The 18,026-nt window shown below is 42.5% G+C and overlaps 1 protein-coding gene across 1 annotated transcript in view; it reads right to left on the bottom strand.

Annotated features, from left to right (window-relative positions):
- The window catches only part of HPSE (heparanase), a 41,643-nt gene that overhangs the window by 22,039 nt on the left and 1,578 nt on the right, over positions 1–18,026 (bottom strand). The window contains exons 2-3 of the mRNA XM_011941800.1: positions 6,230–6,404; positions 3,320–3,445 (exon numbers count right to left, since the gene is read on the bottom strand). Of these exons, the coding sequence (XP_011797190.1) occupies positions 3,320–3,445; positions 6,230–6,404 (301 nt within the window). The remainder of the gene's footprint in view (positions 1–3,319; positions 3,446–6,229; positions 6,405–18,026) is intronic.

The following is an 18,026-nucleotide window of genomic DNA, read 5'->3' on the forward strand; positions in this document are numbered from 1 at the left end:
TTTTTTCGAGACAGAGTCTCGTTCTGTCACCCAGGCTGGAGTGTAATGGCATGATCTCGGCTCACTGCAACCTCTGCCTCTCGATTCTCCTTGCCTCCACCTCTGGAGTAGCTGGGACTACAGGTGGATGCCACCAAACCTGGCTGGTTTTTGTATTTTTAGTAGAGATGGGGTTTCACTGTGTTGGCCAGGCTGGTCTTGAACTTCTGACCTCAAGTGATCCACCTGCCTGGGCCTCCCAAAGTGCTGGGATTACAGGCATGAGTCACCATGTCTGGCCACATCTACTCTGAAGAAAAAAAAAAAGCCACCTAGCCTACTCCTTCCCCAAAATAGGAAGAACAATTTAAAAACTTACAATTCATTATCTTATTCCCAATACTTTTCCAAACTCTCATCTCTTACTGTATAAAGAGTGGAGAGATCCTTGGAATGAAGATAAGCAAGATGAGACATTGAAAAAAATGGCAGACTCTTTCCCTTGGACTGTATCATGTAAGTCTATGTCAGCATCCAGTGTAGGCCTGGGTGTAGGCAACAGAAGAATGGGGTGATGAGGGGAACAGGTGGAGAAGAAGAACTACAAAGAGTTAGCTCACTCAGGATGATTACTTTAATAAGGGAGTCATCCTTTCTGCAGTCACACCCAGCATTACATCTGTAACATTGCTTCCTTTTCGTGCTCAAGCAGGTTTAAAATGTGAGTCTATATTCTCATGACAAATGTTTTTATCATCTTCTACTTAAGTGGAACACACCATTCAAGAGGACCTGTGTTAGAAAACGTACCTATATATTCTGGGACACTTGTTTTTTTGTTTTGTGTTTTGCTTTTTTGTTTTGTATTGTTTTTGTTTGTTTTTTGTTTTTGTTTTTTTGAGACAGAGTCTCACTCTGTCGCCCAGACTGGAGTGCAGTGGCACAATCTCTGCTCACTGCAACCTCTGCCTCCCGGATTCAAGTGATTCTCCTGCCTCAGCCTCCTGAGTAGCTGGGATTATGGGCGCCCACCACCATGCCTGGCTAATTTTTGTATTTTTAATAGAGCCCAGGTTTCACCATGTTGGCCAGGCTGCTCTTGAACTCCTGACCTCAGGTGATCCACCCGCCTCAGCTTCCCAAAGTGTTGGGATTACAGGCGTGAGCCACTGCACCCAGCCTGGGACACCTGTTTTAAGGGTGCAGGCCACTAGCTAAGCAATGAGCATGTCCTTATCACCACAGCCTTTTGCTACCTCTTCCTTTGTGGTATGTCCCCATGTCACTCAGCCATTACCAACCTCAGCCACAGGTTCACAACAATGTGTGGAATCTCCTATTGGCTTCTAAAATATTTGTCACTACAATGAGTAGGTGCCCAAACTAAACACAGATTTCTGTTTCCATGACGTGCCCATGAAAACTGAAAATTTCAAGCCAGAAATCAAATGTTTACAAATACAAATAAAATTCTGTATTTGTTGTATATTTTAGCACTGCCAGCAGGGTAGTCAGACTTACATTAACTAACCCAGTTGCATAGTTAGCAAAGAAAGGCATTTCCCCTGGTGTAGGAACTATGAAAGCCAAGTCCTGGATTTGGAAACCTACCATTTTGGTAACAGAAAGATCGTGTGAAGTAGCAAAATTTTCTTAGAAATTTAAGATAAATTGGTATAATGTTTAATATGACCCCCCAAGACTTACCTGTATCTTTTGGGACATGTGTTTTAAGAGCAAATCCATTAATTACCTAATACAACCGGGTCTTCTCCTAGCAGAGCTATAATGATTTATTACAAATGTGACCTTACTTCTGTGGTTCTGTGGTACATGTCATTCCTTTAATGGGATCTGAAATGGCCCTGCCTTATGCCAAACTCCATCCAATAATTAATTACACTTATTAAAGTGTCAGAGTAGATCCCCCTCTTAAAAATGCAAAAAAAAAAAGTTTTTTAGAGGACAACATTAGCTATTAGCATATGAGCTATTTTCTGATTTCTTATGGATCACCTTTTTTTCTGTACCATATACATAAAAAAGTATATAAATTTGAAATCCATCTGCTACATTGAACTCCAGGTAGTACATAGCAAAATCTTACAAGGATAATTTATTATCTTTGTAAGTATATAAATATACTAACGTATAATTATTATTATATTTTAAATAATGTTAACTAACCAAAACAAGTACAGTAACTTCAAGAAAATTTATTTTCAAAAGTCAAAAGAACAGTTTAAAGTATCTGAGCAGGTTATTTCTTTAACCGAGATATGGCAACATCATTCCTTAGTTGGGTATAAACATGAACCTTCAGATAAAAATATATTTCATAGTTAAAAAAGGATTGTGGCCAGGTGCGGTGGCTCATGCCTGTAATCCCAGCACTTTGGGTGGCCAAGGCAGGTGGATCACCTGAGGTCAAGAGTTCAAGACCAGCCTGGAGTCTGGCCACCATGGTGAAACCCTGTCTCTACTAAAAAATAGAAAAAATTAGCCAGTCGTGGTGGCAAGCACCTGTAATCTCAGCTACTCAATAATCAATAATATGATCGGGGGTAATATCTTTACCCTACAGGAACTGAATAATCAAATATTCTTCATAATGAATAGGAGGCTAAGGCAGGAGAAGCTCTTGAACCCGGGAGGCAGAGGTTGCAGTGAGCCGAGATTGTGCCATTGCACTCCAGGCTGGGCAACAAAAGTGAGATTCTGTCTCAAAAAAAAAAAAAAAAAGGATTGCTTGTTTCGCTTGCTTTAAAGCCCCACGTGACAATGTCATCCTAATTTGAAGACTGGAAGACTGTTTTAGTGACTGAAAATACACTAATGGGTAGCTGAGCTAGCCCTGTGTTTGCAGAAGCCAGAGAGGAAACAAAAAGAGAATGCTGCTTGGTGGCCAAGAGTGTCTGGAGTGACTCAGGGCCCTCCTGCCTAATGCTCTAAACCATTGCATACTGGGGGTTATTTCTGGGAGGGGGATGGACAGCAAGGTATGAATGATGTTCACGTTTTGCCCTTTATATGTCTGTATTTTAATTTTACATAAGGAATATATTCATGTTTTCCTTGACTCCCTAGTTTTTTAGAGCAGTGAAGGTCATTGTTAGATCATGAATGATTGATTTATCTTTCACTCTGTGGCTACTAGGCAATGTCAGATGAAGAAAACAAAACAAAATAAGTTTTGAGTTCAGGATTTCCCATTTGGGAAATGCTTCAGTATTTTCAGCATTGTACAACTTCTGTAGGACTTGCTAGATTGGTGCCTGAGTCCAATCTATTCAAATATCTTTGGGGCTGGAACACCTCTAGGGTGCCTTTCATTTCTTACTTGAGTAGGTGCTGTTCTTGAACTTTTTCTGGTAGTGTTCTCGGAGTAGCACTTGCTCCTGGTAGGGCCATTCCGACCGTAGCGTCTCCTCCACATCAGGAGGGATGGATCCAGATTTGCAAATATCTGCAAGTGGGAGAGATCATTTAGAGGATCTGTTTTCACAGTGAGCAGGCTGAAATCCCATGTGTTTATTTAGTTTGCTATTTATGTGACCAAAGCAGGATAATTAAGTTCTGGTTATGAGGTAGGAGAGCAGAGAAAAGATATATTCTGTAACACATGTCAAATTTGCCGGCTCATGAATCACCACAAAGAAAACCACCAAGGGCAGGTTTCCTAAGAAATACTGAACACACACTGAACATGGATATGTTGGACATAGCTCCAAGTTATTTAACAATTCAGAGGGCTCCTCAGAAGCTTAAAATTACTGGCCGGGTGCGGTGGCTCACACCTGTAATCCCAGCACTTTGGGAGGCTGAGATGGGTGAATCACTTGAGGTCAGGAGTTCGAGATCTGCCTGGCCAAATGGTGAAACCTCATCTCTACTAAAATACAGCTACTCGGGAGGCTGAGGCAGGGGAATCGCTTGAACCCAGGAGGCAGAGACTGCAGTGAGCCAAGATCGCGTCACTGCACTCCAGCCTGGGTGACACTGGACGACAAAGTGAGACTCTGTCTAAAAAAATTTAAAAAGCTTGACATTACCAGAGAACTCTAATGAAGAAAACATCATGCAGTTCTCTTAAGGTTCACTTTCAAAATCCATAGCAATTTGTTTTACGTGGACTGTATCTGCAGTGTGGTGATTTCCTCTTGCCATCATGGGAGGTAGGATGGGTGGGAACCGTTGACGTTTTTTCCCTTTGAATTTGGTACCATCAAAACTTCTGGGACCACAACATGTGCACTTGAAAAAAATCCACCCTGGCCAGGCACAGTGGCTCACGCCTGTAATTCCAGCACTTTGGGAGGCCGAGGTGGATGGATAGCTTGAGCTCAGGAGTTCGAGACTAGCCTGGAAAACATAGTAAAACCCTGTCTCTACTAAAAATACAAAAAATTAGCTGGGTGTGGTGGTGTGTGCCTGTGGTCCCAGCTACTCGGGAGACTGAGTGGGAGGATGGCGTGAGCCTGGGAGGCAGAGGCTGCAGTGAGCCAAGATCCCACCATTGCACTCCAGCCTGGGTGACAGAGCCAGACCCTGTCTCAAAAAAAGAAAGAAAAAAGAAAAATCCACCCCATCCTGTCAGGCAGATCATTTCTTTATCACAAGACAGCAGGGCTGCCGGGTGCTGGCTGCCAGGGCCGGCTAACTGGCCGATGACTTCCTTTCTGGAAAGCTGCACACTGACTTGCTGGTGGCTGATGCCTCATCCATCCCTGGGCTCACAGAGGATGTTTCAGAGGAACTTGGATAACCCCAGTTTCCCCCACCAACCATCCTCCTAGACACAGGATGAAGAAAACTGATGAGCAAAGAACAGTTTCCTGTCTAAACGTATGAGATCTTGTGGACACACATGGCTGGTGGGAAAGGGTAAAGTCTAAACAGAAACTAGGTTAGGTATGGTGGCTATGCCTATAATCCAAACACTTTGGGAGGCCAAGGCAGGAGGATCACTTGAGTGCAGGAGTTTGAGACCAGCGTGGATCACACAGAAAGACTGTCTCTACAAAAAATTTAAAAATTAGTCGGGTGTGGTGGCATGCACCTGTGGTCCCAGCTACTCAGGAGGCTGAAGTGGGAAGATTGCTTGAGCCCAAGAGGTCAAGGCTGCAGTAAGCCATGATTGTGCCACTACACTCCAGCCCGGGGAACAGAGTGGGACTCTGTCAAAAAAAACCACCCCCAAAACAAAACACAAACTCATAAACATTCCAACCTGGTATTCAAGGAGAGCCCATCTGTCTTTTTTCTATTTTCTCTAATTACTGTTCTGTCAATTTAGCCCCAATTACTGATGAATTGCTCTAAATACTTCGTAACTGGAGAAAATAAACAGAAGGAAAAGGTATAATATATGAAATACTCAAATATTCCTCATAATGAATATATACATTATATACATGTTATTATAATTCAATGGTGTATACAATATTTTCAGTATTTTTTTTTCTTTTTAAATTATTGAAAAATAGAGACAAGGTCTCTCTATGTTGCCCAGGCTGGGCTTGAACTCCTGGGCTTAAGTGATCCTCCTGCCTCAGCCTCCCAAAGTGTTTGGATTATAGGTGTGAGCCACTGCGCCCATCCTAGTAATTGTTAAGATATGATTTAACTACCATTTGATGTCTGATAGCACTTCTGAAAGACAGGACAAATTTTCATGGCTCCCTAGGACAGGTTTCTCAGGTGAAGGCCACAGACTTTCAATATCAGAATCCCCTGAGAAGCTTGCTCAAATCAGAATCTAACGTTGGAGCCCAGAAGTCCAAATATTTAAACTCACCCAGGTGATCATGGATCTCTTTCACCCACATTCTATTTTTAGAATAAATATCCTTCAATCTATCATTGTATCTTCAGCTAGAAATAAATACTCTCTCTAGTTTGATGCAATTCTACCCACTTGCTCTCTCCAAGCAGCTCTGTCCTTCAGCTACAATCACTGTTCTATTAATATTTACAGTACGATGAGCTCTCAGTTATATCCAGGACACCTTTTTTTTTTTTCTTTTTTTTTTTTTTTGTGAGGTCTCACACTGAATATGACAAACATCATGCTGAGAAAACCTGCCCACTGCCTCCTCCTTTGTTTCAGGTTCCTCCAAATGTCAGATGAGGGGAGAGGAAGTTTATCTCTTACTAATTGTTAGGTGTGAGAAATAACAGTTTTCTCAAAGCATTCTCATGACGGACTGACGTTAAATAAAATATAGAGTTAATCCTTAAAAATTTTCACCCTGGTTGACTTGAGATTGCCAGTAACTTCTCTCTTCAAAGGTTGATTCCTTCTTGGGATCGAAAATTAGGAAGTCTGTCTTGGTGCCACCAAACCTCAGGTATGCAGGGGACAAGCCTCTGGCCAAGGTACGAAGCTTTGGAGAACTGTTAGGAAGACAAGCAAGAAAGTATAACTATTTTTTCCAAGACTATCTAGTCAAACATTCTTACTTCCTTCTTTCCTGGTGGACCTATTTCTTAACATTTCTCTGTGGAAGACTTAGAGGAGGAAATCATATTGTTTCGTTTTTGAGACAGAATCTTGCTCTGTTGCCCAGGCTGGAGTGCGCTGGCATGATCTCAGCTCACTGCAACCTCTGCTTGCTGGGTTCAAGCAATTCTTGTGCTTCTGCCTCCTGGGTAGCTGAGATTATAGACAGTATTGTTTAATTTTCACTTTTCTTCTTATTGGGCATGATAGAAAGGGAATCATTGTTTAAAACAAGAAGCATCTCAATCTGAATCTAATTGAAAGACTGATGGTCTAGGCACCTGAGGGCAACGTGCAGCTGTAATTCTGGCAAGAGCTTTTGTGTGTGTGTGTGTGCGTGCGTGTGTGTGTGTGTGTGGGTGTGTGTAGGGATGGGGGCTTGCTATGTTGCCCAGGCTGGTCTCGAACTCCTGGCTTCAAGTGTTGCTTCTGCCACAGCCTCCCAAAATGCTAAGATTACTGGCATGAGCCACTGTACCCAGCCAGGAGTTTATGTTTTAACTTGACAAGTAGGATAGTGTTCAACACTTAAAAAAACTCATAGCCTTTTATGATTGATGGGGAAAAAGAAATGACAGAATGGAAACTAAGGGAAAGACAGCTCTGTGTCTGTCTGAAAAACAGATTGTCCGAAACTATGGAACAGTAAAAAGATCAGCGGTTACCACAGGATGGGGGTGGAAATGCAGAGAGGGAGGGATGAATAAGTGGAGAACAGGGGATTTGTAGGGCACTGAAAATACTCTGTATGTTACTATAATGGTGGATACATGTCATTGTACATTGCTCAAACCCATAGAATGTACACCAACAGTGAACCCTGCTGTGAGCTATGGACTTTGGGTGATAATGATGTGTCAGTGTAGGTTCATTAACTAGAACAAACACCTCTCTGGTGGGGATTTTGATAATGAGGGAGGCTGTGCATGTGTGTGGGCAGGGGGGTTATGGGAAATCTCTGTCCTTCCATTCAGTTTTGCTGTGAACCTAAAACTGCTCTAAAAACAGTCTATTTAAAACACACACACAACTTGGTGCAAAACTTTTTAAAAAGTCTTCAAACACCTGTGTTTCCAGAGAAGTTTATAAATGACTTAGGATCTCTTCTCCTCACCTTAACTCCCACCTCCCTTCACCATTCCCCACCAAGGAAAATCATTATTATGTATTTAAGTCAAATGACTTAGAATTATATAGGATTCTAATTCCCATCATTGACACTTCTAATTTGAACAATTCTAAATGCATATTCTGTCAAACCAAAAATGCTCCGAATGGGTGCCTATTATGTGCTTAGAATGGTACCAAATGCTAGAAAATGGAATTAGAATGATCTATAATCCCCTCCCTCAAAAATATGAGGATGTTCATAAATATTTATATGAGCAAAACTGAGAGAACAGAAGACCTGGGTAAGAGAAACACCTGTCATACATTTCTGAAATATCAAACATGCAAGGCTGGCCACACTGCTTTCTGGAATGTTCTGAAAACATATTAAACCAATGCTAGTAACTCTTGGAATGGCCTAATTAGTTTGTCTACATGTAGGTTTATTTCAAGTCAGGAAATTATTCTTGGAGTACTAATTGCCAATACTTTTTCTTCTTCTCTTCTTCTTCTTTTTTTTTTCTTTTTTTTTTTTTGGAGACAGGGTTTCATTCCCATTGCCCAGGCTGGAGTACAATGGCATGATCTCAGCCCACTGCAACCTCCACCTCCTGGGCTCTAGCAATTTGCTCACCTCACCCTCCCAAAGTGTTGGGATTATAGGCATAAGCCACCACGCTTGGCCAAATTGCCAGCACCTCTTAATATCTTAGGAATTAAAGATCTGACCTAAAATTTAAAATTTGAAGATGTGCTCATGCTTAATTAAATATGCTATGTAAGAATTTCAAAGTATTTCCTTATGCTTAGGAAATAAACCAAAAGATAGAAATTGAACAAAATGTACGTCTCTTGTGTTAAAACTTCAGTGATTCCTCCTTACCATATTTTTGTTAGTAACTTGTGAGTCCCTAAAAATACAGTGGGCTCTGGCACTAGGAACCTCAGAATAAAGTGAGATTTTAAAATGTTATCAACCCGAACTCACCCTAACTGAAATACCTGACAGTCCCAAAGAGCTCTAGGAAGGATGGCATCTGCCATAGGATCCTCAAAACCGCGGCTAAATAAATGGAAATGCTGATCTAAGGTAAGGAAGAAGTAGCTATTTTCAGTTTGGTATGAACCCAAATAAAAATAAATTGTAGGGAGGGGAAAACAGAGGATGCACTACTGTTTAATGACTACAGAGTTTCAGTCTGGGAAGACGAAAAAGTTCTGAGATAGATAGTGGTGATATTGGCATAACAATGCGAGTGTGGTGAATGCACCAAACCGCACACCTTAAAATGGTTAAAATGGCACGTTTTTATGTTTTGTGTATTTTGCCACAATAAAATAAATAGTACTTGTAGTGTAATTTTAACAATAAAAGAATATATATTTATATACGAGAGAAGTATGCCTGGATGGTCATCATGTGGTGAGCTAGATAGTAGACTTTTTCATTGCTTTCCTGTATTTTACAAGTGTTCCATAACAAGCACGTGATATTTTAAATTATACAAGTTGGTGTGTGTTGGTTTTTTTTTTTTAGACAGGGTCTTACTCTGTTGCCCCAGGTTGGAGTGCAGTGGCATGATCTCGGCTCACTGCCACCTCTGCCTGCTGGGTTCAAGTGATTCTCTTGCCTCAGCCTCCCTAGTAGCTGGGACTACAGGCACCCACCACCATGCCTAGCTAATTTTTGTATTTTTAGTAGAGATGAGGTTTCACCATGTTGGCCAGGCTGGTCTTGAACTCTTGACCTCAGATGATTCACCTGCCTTGGCCTCCCAAAGTGCTGGGATTACAGGCATGGGCCACCACACCTGGCCTTTGTGTCTGTTTTAACAGGTGAAAAAAACAAGATTTTAAGGAGGTAAAGCCATCTGTTAATTTATTCAACAAATATTTGTTGCAGGCCCACTCCGCCAGGCATTATGCTAGTTGCTGGAGATGAATGGTGAACTAGGCAGAGATAGCGGCTGTTCTCATACAATTTATAGTTTAGTGATAGATACGAACAAGTAAATAGGCGATTCTTAAAAAATGCTATGGAAACATTTAGAGGGGCTCCTAATCTAGACTTTGGGCTGAGGGTAGGGGGTTGGTTAGCGAAGGTTTTTCAGGGGAAATGGTTTCACTGCTAGACATTCAAAAAGAATAAACCTTATCTAGATTAAAGAGAGTGGGGTAGGATCGAAGAAAGCAATCCAGGTGAAGGCTAAAGTCTGTGCAAAGACCAGAGATAGAAAAGAAGCTGGCACCACTGACGAGTAGAAGGGTGTGGCCGGTGCCTAGAGATGGGGGTCAGAGAGGCTGGGTGAGAACAGAATGGAGAGGCAAATAGGGCCCCGTAAGCCGCAAGTCCAGGAGTGCCAACTTCATATGAGGGCAACGGGGAGCCATGGAAGGATCTGAAGCAATTGGAGTGACCTCACCAGACCTATTTTAGAAAGGAATCACAGGCTGCAGTACAAATAACTGAAGAGAAGGAACAAGACTCTGGACATGTTAATGTAGACAAAACGTGATGGGCTGAGGTAAGGTGACAGCTCAGAGATAGAGAGAGATGGATAAATTCAAGACACACTTAGAAGTAGAAATAATAGATTTGGGTTCTTTAAATAATTTTTTTAAAATGAGACAAGTTTCACCTTGTTGGCCAGGCTAGTCTTGAACTCCTGGCCTCAAATGATCCACCTGCTTCGGCCTCCCAAAGTGCTGGGTTTACAGGCATGAGCTACTGTACCCGGCCTAGATTTGATTATTAATTGGATGTTGAGGAGGAGTCAAGGATTACTCCTGGGAAGCACCTTGGAAGATGGTAATATCATTTGCGGGATGAGGAATAGGTGATAGATTGAAGATGAGGAGGAACAGGGAGGAGAAGGGGCGCTAAGTTCTGTAGAACTTGAGATACCAATGGAACACCAAAAAACGTATTTCCATCCATCAGGCGCTTGGCCCTGTGTGCCTGGAATTCAGGAGACACATATAGGCTGGGAATATAGACAGGCAAGTCCTGTAGAAATACCAGGGACTGGCAACCCCTAGCTCACAGGTCACAAGGCATGGCCCTAAAACCAAGATGAGGAACTTCCTCAGAGAGAACCACTCCAGGCTGGCCCCGTTCCACTGCCTTCCGCCAGGCACTGATTCTGTTCCTTGGCATTTTGATTGGGTTTGATGATAGAGGAACCTCATTTAGATTCCTCTAGCTGTATCCGTAAGCATTCGCGGCTGGGCAAGAGATGGGGAAGTGGGAGGAAACGAGCACCTGGAAAAGGAGCTGTTGCCACAGCACCTGGAAACGGAGCTGATCCACATCACGGGCATCTGTGCATGACCTGGGTCATGGCCTGGTCCTTAGAGGTACAAACTGTACCACCTTGGTTCACTCTCCATCACACTGCCCTGCCTTCATTTTCTTCATAGCATTTGTCGCTCTCTGAAATCAGCTTCCTTGTTCATTTCCTTGGCTTACTCTCCTATCTCTGCTGCAAGCACCCTGAGAGCAGGGACCTGACTGACTTATCAGAATCCACCCAATACCTAGATAAGTACTTGGCACACCGCTGGTGTTGAATAAATACTTCAGTGAATGAATAAGCAAGGCCCGCCTGATGTAAGGGTAAGTTGGGGCCAGACAAAGACTGTTTCCTGAACAAAATGAAAACTCAGTGCTGTCTGGGTTTACCACTTGGACACTGCCAAGTAAAAGAAATCATGTTTCAAAGTTTTGGTATTAAGGACCTTTCTGTTTATCTCTTTTGCAATGAAATATTTTCTTGTTTTGAGAAAATAATATTGATGCCCTCTGACAAAAACTAGATTTAATATGGCTGCAAAACATGCCACAAAACTAAAATTGATCAAAGGTACAGTATTTCAATCACATACAAGAAAAATAAAGGAAAAATGATCCCACCACCACAGTGACGTGGAAATAACAGAGGAACGCATGAAAGAAGCTGCAGCTGTTCTATTTCTAGAGCAGTTTGTTAAGGGAAAAAAAAGGGGGGCCTGCAGATGTTTTTATTTTACCTTTTGTACAAAAATAAGTTACTTCTCTCTGACATGAAAGCAGAGGTGTGCTGGAGTCAGTTGTACCACGTTGTCGGCCTGTGAAAGCCAAATGTTAAATCTGGAGAAATTTTGTGAGCCTGTTGTTAAACCGTTGGCAGTTTGGAACTGGCCGTGGAGGGAGTATTTATACTACAGAAATCAGCAAAACCCATCAACCAGTCTCCCCTTCTCCCAGAGAGCCAGTTGTTAAATAGTTTCCAGCATAGCCCTGCATGACCAGTAATTTAAGTAATTTCTGGAAGTGGGTGAGATCACCCGGGGAATACGTGAAGTGAAAAAAAGGCCTAGGTCAGAAGTCTGAGAAACACTAATGTTTAAGACAAGCTAGAGAGAGAGATGGAGAGGAATTGTTAGAGAACACTCCCTGCCAGAAAGGTGACAGACATAAAGAGGTAAGAAAGTGCTTTCATTGTCAACCTTGCCAAATGCCTCCAAGAGACTGTATTAGTTTGTTAGGGCTGCAGTGGCAGAGTTACTGTAAACTAATTGGTTCGAACAACAGAAATGTAGTCTTACAGTTCTGAAAAGCCAAAAAGTTGAAATGAAGGCAGTGGCGGGGCCATACTCCCTCTGAAGGCATAGGAAAGGATTTGTTCCAGGTCTTTCTCCTAAGTTCCCATAGCTTTTTGACTCCAACTCCATAACTCCTGTCATCACATGGTATTCTCCCTATGTGTGTGTCTGTCTCCAAATTTCTCCTTGTTATAAGGACATCAGTCCTATTAGAAGAGGAGCCCACCACATTCCAGTATGACCTCATCCTAACTAATAACATCTGCAATGACCCTATTCCCAAATAAAGTCACATTCTGAGGTACTGGGGGTTAGGACTTCTAATATGGATTTCGGGTGACCTCATTCAACCCATAACAAAGACCAAATAAGATAAAGTCTTTATTAGGTTTCCCAACACAGGAAGGCCATTGATGATGTCAGAGAGATTGATTTTGGTGACACAACGACGGTGGCATCATGAGGGTGGAACAGCAAGAACTGGCTGCCCAGGGGAGGGCAGAAATGGGGTGGTTTCTGCAGAGGCAGTGTGTGAGGAGGTGATTGAGATGGGAAAGGCTTGGGGATGCTTCTATGCTGCGAGGAAGACGCCAGTAAAAAGGGAGGGGTTGAAGATACAGGAGAGGGAAGAGGTGACTGACAGAGCAAAGTCCTTGGGGGTTGGGGAGGGGATGGGATTCAGAGTAGAACTGGAAGAAGCAGACTGAGATCAGAGAAAGGAGGAAAGCTGGACTTAGGCATGACATGTCTGCAGATTTGATGACAGGAGGAAAAGGAAAAGGAAGTAATTGCTCATTTTCTTTGGGAAGCAGGAGTATGGTGATGTGCTAAGAATGATAAGGTGAAGATGGAGTCAGAGATTTTTAAAAAGTAGAGAATACGAAAGGCAGAGAAATGGAGAGTTAAGGGTAACACTAAGGGCCAGGGAAGTCTGGAAGCTAAAAAAATGTTTGGTGCAACGTCAGTCTGTGTGGCTGGGAAACTGTCCACTCCCCCAGAGCTCAATAGCCCAGCTATACAGGTTGGCCACTGAGACTGGAAATGAGACATTAAAATGGCTTATTAATATGCATTAAAATTAATAAGTAATATATTTCAATTTCCAGGTTTTTGAGCCACCCTGTAGATTCCAAAGAGAGAAAATATGGTTGGACTAAATCAGGTTTAGGATTTTAGGACTTTAGCTGGAAGAACAATGGAACAGGGATTTGGGGTTATTATCACAAAAGTGGTTCATGTGATAAATTAAGAAGCTCAAATCAGATATGGAAGAAGTAGAGAGAGGAGGAAGCTGTTCAGTGGAGGTATTTAAAAGTTGTTATGATGAGTGCTACAGAGTAGAGGAGCTGTGGTCTGGCTCTCAGAAAAAAAGGTGCCCTGCTTTTTAGTATTTGCCAGTTTCCATGGTAAATATTCTCACCATGGCTGATTTGCAGATACCCACAGGATGTCACTGAATACAGAGTTGAGAGGAAACGCATACATTTCATGAGCTGGACAAGCTGGTTCTGTTACAACTTGAGTGTAACATTATCTGTTACAACATATAAAAAAATGTGAGAGTGAAGAAACTGAGACAGTTTATCTAGGCGACTTGAAGTCATCTAGGATGATGGCAAGACTTGGAAGTGGAGAGGAAACTGAGATCAGTGCCAGTCTTCAGTTAATAAGGGGGAGTAAGTAAGGGGGGGACAGAGTGCTGTGAGCAGGAGCACTGGATGAGAGCCGGATGTGGAGATGAGGAACCACACACTGCATCATGGCATCTTCTGTAATGCTCATCAGCCTAGTCCAAACTGAGTGTGTAGGGAATTGACCTGCCTTCTTTCACTTAATTTCAAAATAACCCAGTGAAGCAAGTGGCATTATTATCATCATTTTACAAACAAGGAATCTGAACAAAAGGGGGTAATTTGCCCAAGGTAACAAGTCAAAAGAGATTTGAACTACAGCAGTGTGGAGTTCAAACTAGTGGGCTGTCATCCAGAAGCCAGACTGGAGAACAGGAAAAGAACTGGACTATGGGAGAATGTGCAGCCGCTACTCAAAAGGGCTACAGGGAAGACAGTGTCTTCAGAGAAGAACCAAGTTGTAGCTTGGACAAGGAGGTAGAGGAGATATTCTGTAAGGAGGACAGAGCAGGGTTACCCTGCAAAGGGCTCCAGGGCACAGTGGATAGGGTTAGTGGGGAAGGGAATGATAAGAGCTCAATCAGAGGGACAGCACTTCCTAGGAGTTAGGAGACATGAGGTGTGTGATTGCCCCCAGCCCTTTGTTTCCTTTTGGCTGTGGATATTTCTGCCATCCATAGGCACATGGGGGGGTCTGCGCCTCTTTCCAACACTGGTTATCAAAACATGTGTTTACATCGATAAGTAATTTTCAAAATGGGAAAAGCAACTCTATCTGTGAAGATGCAAGAATCTAATATTGAATTTTTTATCAGTAAATATTTATTGAATTGGCAAAAAGAGATTTGCTGAAGGAAAATAAGCAAATTGCAATGAAAAGCAAACATGGTTGGTTGCATTATCACTGAGATTGCTGTTCGTACCACTTTGCTCTGCAGTAGTTAGTATTTCTACCACTAACTCAGCACTATACTTTTTTTTTTTTTTTACCATGCATTAGTGAACTATGCTTGCATATGTGTCTTAACTGAAATGCAGATCTGTACTCTCCACTACCAGATGCAGATCTGTACTAACTACATGTGGCTACTGAGTGCCTGAAATATAGTTAATCTGAGGCTGGGTGCAGTGACTCATGCCTGTAATCCCAACACTTTGGGAGGCCAAGGTGGGCAGATCACCTGAGGTCAGGAGTTCGAGACTAGCCTGGCCAACATGGTGAACCCTTGTCTCTACTAAAAATACACAATTAATCAGGCATGGTGGCTTACACCTCTAGTCCCAGCTACTTGGGAGACTGAGGCAGGAGAATAACTTGAACCTGGGAGGCAGAGGTTGCAGTGAGCCGAGGTAAGGCCATTGTACTCCAGCTTGGGTGACAAGAGCAAAACTGTCTTGGAAAAATAAAAAGAAATATAGTCTGAGAAGTGCTATAAGTAATACATGCCAGATTATAGAGAATTGGTTTGAGGAAAGGAATAATAAATATCTCATTAATATTTTTATATTGATTATATGCTGAGAAAACATTTTGGATATATTGAACTAAATAAAATTATTAAATTGATTTCACTAGTTTCCTTTTACCTTTTTAATATGGCTACTAGAAAACTTAAAATTACATATGACCTTGCATATGAGGCCCACATCATATTATATTTCCATTGGACAGTGTTGATTTAGGGCCAGGCTCTCTTTGGAGTTCTGCAAACAGTTGGGCTTAGAAAGTATTTTGATTGGTTTCTTGATTAAGTCCCTCTGGGAGGATGACAAATTGAAAGTTTTATTTTTTAAATTTTCGATTGCTCTATCATTAGTATTTCAGTTTTGTGTGCAGTTGGGCTGTACACAGTGTATTTGCCTTCATGGAGGCTAGAACCACACCATATGACTAAGTTTGCTTAGGCCTCTTTGAAGTACCTTAGATGAAGGTTTGGGCCCTGAAACCGTTACTCTCGTGTGAATACTTCTTTTCATTATATCAATCTCTCAATTCCTTTCCAAACAATCTTTTTCTACTTTCCTTTAAAAAGTATAATCTGCTTTCCCTTTTGATGGGCACTATTATCTCATGTGATCAGAGTCTAGTTTCAAATGGCGGCCAAGTTACTTAATCTCCCTGAGCCTCCATTTCTTCATGTTTAAAACGGGGATGAGAAAATGGGGATGATACAAGCTCATAGTGTCGTAGCCAAGACTAAATGGATTAATACCTAGAAGGTGCTTAGAACAGGGCCTGGCAAATGACAAGAACTGAGGAAGTGTCAGCTGTTTGTGTCCTCCTCTCTTTCCTTATTCCTTCAGCTTTCGTCTGCTCAGCTCTTGCCATTCCGCCCACACATCTTCACTTTTGAGGAACTGTAATAAATTAAACAACAGGCATCTTACTCTGCTCTACTGTGGGCCCATACAAAGCTTAGTGTTGTCTTCTGAGACGGCTGGGCTGCTTGGGCCCTGTGCCCCTCCTGGGAAGACGGACCCTCACACTCCGATTTAGAAGCTAGGTCTTAGATGAGGAGAGGGGGTTCCTGCCTCTTTTAGACAGCAGCCAGCCTTGGAGAGAAGCACGTATGGACAAGAATAAACTGTTTTGTAAACCAGAAAGAAAGTTTTATGTATCACACGTTATGCTCTCTTGGTATTTCATTATACTCCAGTCTTTAACAAAAAGGTGCAGAGGAGGCGGGAAAAAGGGTGCTCTGGGAAATGAAGAGATGTATTTACGAAGAATAAAGGTATCATCCTCACTAAGTTGCAGATTGGAAGTTCTACGTGTTACAGGGGTGTCAGTCAATTGTGGGGAGCTTGACTGCTGGATGATCAGGCCCAGACCCTGGAAGTCATACTGTATGTTTTTTCTTTTGGACCTGTTACTCCAGAGGTGAAGCCCCGTCTGTCCTTTCTTGGGGAGAGGTTGGGGAATATGCTGGCTACAGCAGTAGAAGAGGCCTTGGGTTCTCACATTTCAGTAAATGGACATCTACTTCACACCTATTTTCAGTAAACCCGCCCCGCCCCCTGCTTTGCCACCCCACACTCCAGCAAGCTAAGACCAGGGTCCTGAGATCTGGAGCCCTGTGGTTCAGTGTTTCTCTGGAGTAATCTTCCTATCCCCCAACTAGTTGCTGCCTAGTATCAGCTTCCTATCCTTAAAAGGAAGGGCAAAAAGTGAGGATTCTTCCCCACCAGAAAATTCTAGTGCCACAAGGGAAAGGAGAGGTTAACTATGATCCAAAGAAAACAGAAAACTGGTGAATGGCTGCCAAATGCTCACCATGTCCTAGGAAGAAACAATTCGTGTGAATGTCAAACACTTACTATGGGCCAAACACTGTGAAGCTCTTACCATATCATCAGATCTTCGGGCAATAATCCTTGAGGCAAGCTTGAGAAATTCCATTCTACAGCGGAAGAAATCAAGGTTGGTGTGGCCAAGAGACATGGAAAAACCAAGTCACTCATCTTTGCCAGAGCTGAGAGTCAGGCCAGGACAGTCTGTCCATCTCTTAACCAGTACATTACCCATTAAATTAGCACTGGCAACTATCGTGTGGGCTCAGGGAGGACAGCATCTAGGTATTTAACACAGAGGTGAGATAATGGTGATCTTTCCCTCTATCTGGGCTGGTCAAGATGTGGCCAACTCTGGAGGCTCCCAGGGCCTAAACAAGAGACCTAGAAGACCTGGGATTGTTGCTGTAGCTCCCCATCTTGGAGTCATGGATCTTTGTCTCCCAGTTATATGAAATTATAAAACATGAAGAAAAAGGCAAAAATATAGGAGATATCAGGATTATGCAGAAATGAGGAGGGTTGTAGTCCAAGGAATGTTTGGAGGGAAAATGGACTATGATGACCTTTGACCACATCCTCAAGGAATGGATGATTTTTGTGAGACACAGTCTCACTCTCAGCTCACTGCAGCTTTGACCAGCTGGGCTCAAGCGATTCTCCTGTGTCAGCCTCTTGAGTAGCTAGGACTTCAGGCACACACCACCACATCTGGCTGATTTTTAAATTTTTTGTAGAGATGGGGCTTTGCCACATTGCCTAGGCTGGTCTTGATCTCCTGGACTCAAGCAATCCTCTTGTCTCGGCCTCCCAAAGTGCTGGCATTACAGGCACTGCAGCTAGCTAAGGATTGGATTCTAAATTGAGTTCTAAACTTACCCATTTTCCCTAACAGCTATAGGGCAGAAGCTTTGAACCTGCATCAGGTT

The sequence above is a fragment of the Colobus angolensis genome, unplaced genomic scaffold (assembly GCF_000951035.1).
Source record: "Colobus angolensis palliatus isolate OR3802 unplaced genomic scaffold, Cang.pa_1.0 Scaffold200, whole genome shotgun sequence".
Classification (NCBI taxonomy): Eukaryota; Metazoa; Chordata; class Mammalia; order Primates; family Cercopithecidae; genus Colobus; species Colobus angolensis.